The 2,218-nt window shown below is 35.4% G+C and overlaps 1 protein-coding gene across 1 annotated transcript in view; it reads left to right on the top strand.

The window, feature by feature from the left end:
- LOC113240216 overlaps positions 1–2,218 on the top strand; it is a 76,833-nt gene that overhangs the window by 62,760 nt on the left and 11,855 nt on the right. Inside the window, exons 8-10 of the mRNA XM_026477464.1 lie at positions 448–536; positions 1,120–1,238; positions 1,355–1,361. Coding sequence (XP_026333249.1) covers positions 448–536; positions 1,120–1,238; positions 1,355–1,361 — 215 coding nt within the window. The remainder of the gene's footprint in view (positions 1–447; positions 537–1,119; positions 1,239–1,354; positions 1,362–2,218) is intronic.

The raw sequence follows: 2,218 nt of genomic DNA, 5'->3' as shown, positions 1-2,218 counted from the left end.
TCTCTCTCTCTCTCTCTCTCTCTCTCTCTCTCTCTCTCTCTCTCTCTATCTGCAATAATGTACTAATTTTACCTATTGGAATTAATAATATACTGCTCAAGCACGTATAGTTATCAATAATGTGCTATATGAATTATTTTATATTTCCATAACAGAGCACAATATTAGTAAATAAATGAGGCTGTTTACATTAAAAACAGAAAATGTCCAAAAATTAAGCTCGTGTTGTGTTCATTAAAGATATCGCTATATCGACAGCATTTATCGACTACAGTAATGCACGATCCTGCGCTTAAATAATAGACTAGTGCCTACTCGTAAGTGGGAGAGAGCGGGCGCAATATCGCTGTCCCGTTCCGATAATTTATGGCAGAGTCTGCAGCGAGTAAATAATCTTACTATAGTTGTTTTAACTACGAAGTAAACGAGGAAACTGTGCTTTGACAGGATCACCGAGTCAGGCTTCCGACTTGAGCTTCGATGAAAACCTTCGCGCCCTCAGACATATACACGAGAAATACGCCAACATTGACAAGGTAACTGTTAACTGTGATAATTATTATTTTGAACTGGCTTCAAAAATGGAGCAGGTTCTCAATTCGACTTCGAAGTCGAGGACTACGTGTATGTGCTGCAATTACTCCGGTATTTCGACCCTTTCTACATAAAGTATCCTATGTCGAAATTGCCAAGTTTACAGGGGAGCGTTTGAAAATTTTGAATTCACTGAAATGAACAAAACACGTGACTTTAGCACTTCTCAGTTTTATTTGGCAAAACTCGTTACTTTAAAACTCGTTCTTGAATAAAACTGAGATTTGTGAACCATTTTGATGATTATTTTATTGATGAAAAAAGGGTAATTCAGTATTGGTCCCATTTAAATTTGCAAACTAGGGATTGAATCCGGTTTTGCGCACTTTCCGGTAATCGATATAATTAAAAAGAACTTTTGAGTTATTCTGTTTCATCTTTTGATATGTGTTTGCACGCCCTGAATCTCGTGACGTCATTTATTAATATAAATTGACAGCTAGTAGAAAACTCATCTTAATTCTCACAGACATGCTCATGCTTAGGTTGCTGATGTACAATCGAAGGTATTTTGTTTTCCCACAGGACGACTTATACGAAGCTCATCTACTGGCTGCAAACTTTAAGAAGCCACCAACAGATCAGAGACACAGGGACGATGACGAGGTGTTGTCCGTGCGAAGTTCCGAAGGTAAGCTTTATTAGTATAGCACGCCCGGACCACACCACCGACACTCCATACAACGGTCGAAAGTTATTTACCTACTACTACTACATACAGAAAGGCGATATTTGCACACGCGCAAATGTGTGCGTGAAGTGACAGGGTTAGTCATTTAAGAAAGCGAATCTGTTATCTTTAATTCTATTATTACACATGTTCATTAGGTATTTATATCGATAAAATATTATATTTTTCATTAATTCCCTAACTAGAATAACATTGAAGATTAATTAAAAAAATATATTAAAAGCCTTAAAAGATTGTATTTTGAACAGGTACCTAAATAAAGTAACCAAGGTATCTGAAATTGCGTGTCCAAGTTTATCATTACCTAGTTCATAGTTACGTATATTCACTACGTAATATTTATCGGCAATACAAATAGAAAATTCGAGAACCATGGCGTCTCATTATATTGATATAATAAATCTGTATTATACATTACTCTGCACTAAATAAACGAAGAAAACAATAACTGAATGAGTCTCAGACATAAGTTTTCGTCATTTTCGTTTCATCTTTCGAAAAACGAAATTAACTCCTCTCTTTATCCCGTTTATATGATAATAAACAGCTGTACACAGCACAATTTGCGACCATTATAAATAGTAACGTTCAGTGCTGTTATATATTAACATCAAGTTTCGTGATGAATAAATGAAAACTATATTCAAATATCAAAGCTTCTTGACGCGAAAATGGCTCGCCGACAGCCGTGTTGTCTCTGCCCCGGACACTCCATATAACGGTGAAAACATATTTACCTACTACTACTGCGTACAGCAAAGAGCTTTCTGCATACACGCAAATATGTGCGTGAACTGGTAGAGTTATCCATCACTTCCTTGAAGTAATAGGGGTTAAAGTATGAAATTGCCGATTTGTACTGAAAATCTAAATTGTTTATTTTTTTAATTTTTAACAAATTTATTTAATCAAAATAGTTGCCATTATTATCTA

The sequence above is a fragment of the Hyposmocoma kahamanoa genome, unplaced genomic scaffold, assembly GCF_003589595.1.
Source record: "Hyposmocoma kahamanoa isolate Upper Pololo Valley unplaced genomic scaffold, ASM358959v1 124, whole genome shotgun sequence".
NCBI lineage: Eukaryota > Metazoa > Arthropoda > Insecta > Lepidoptera > Cosmopterigidae > Hyposmocoma > Hyposmocoma kahamanoa.
The sequence above is the reverse complement of the archived record's forward strand: the minus strand, read 5'-3'. Positions and strand labels throughout refer to the sequence as shown.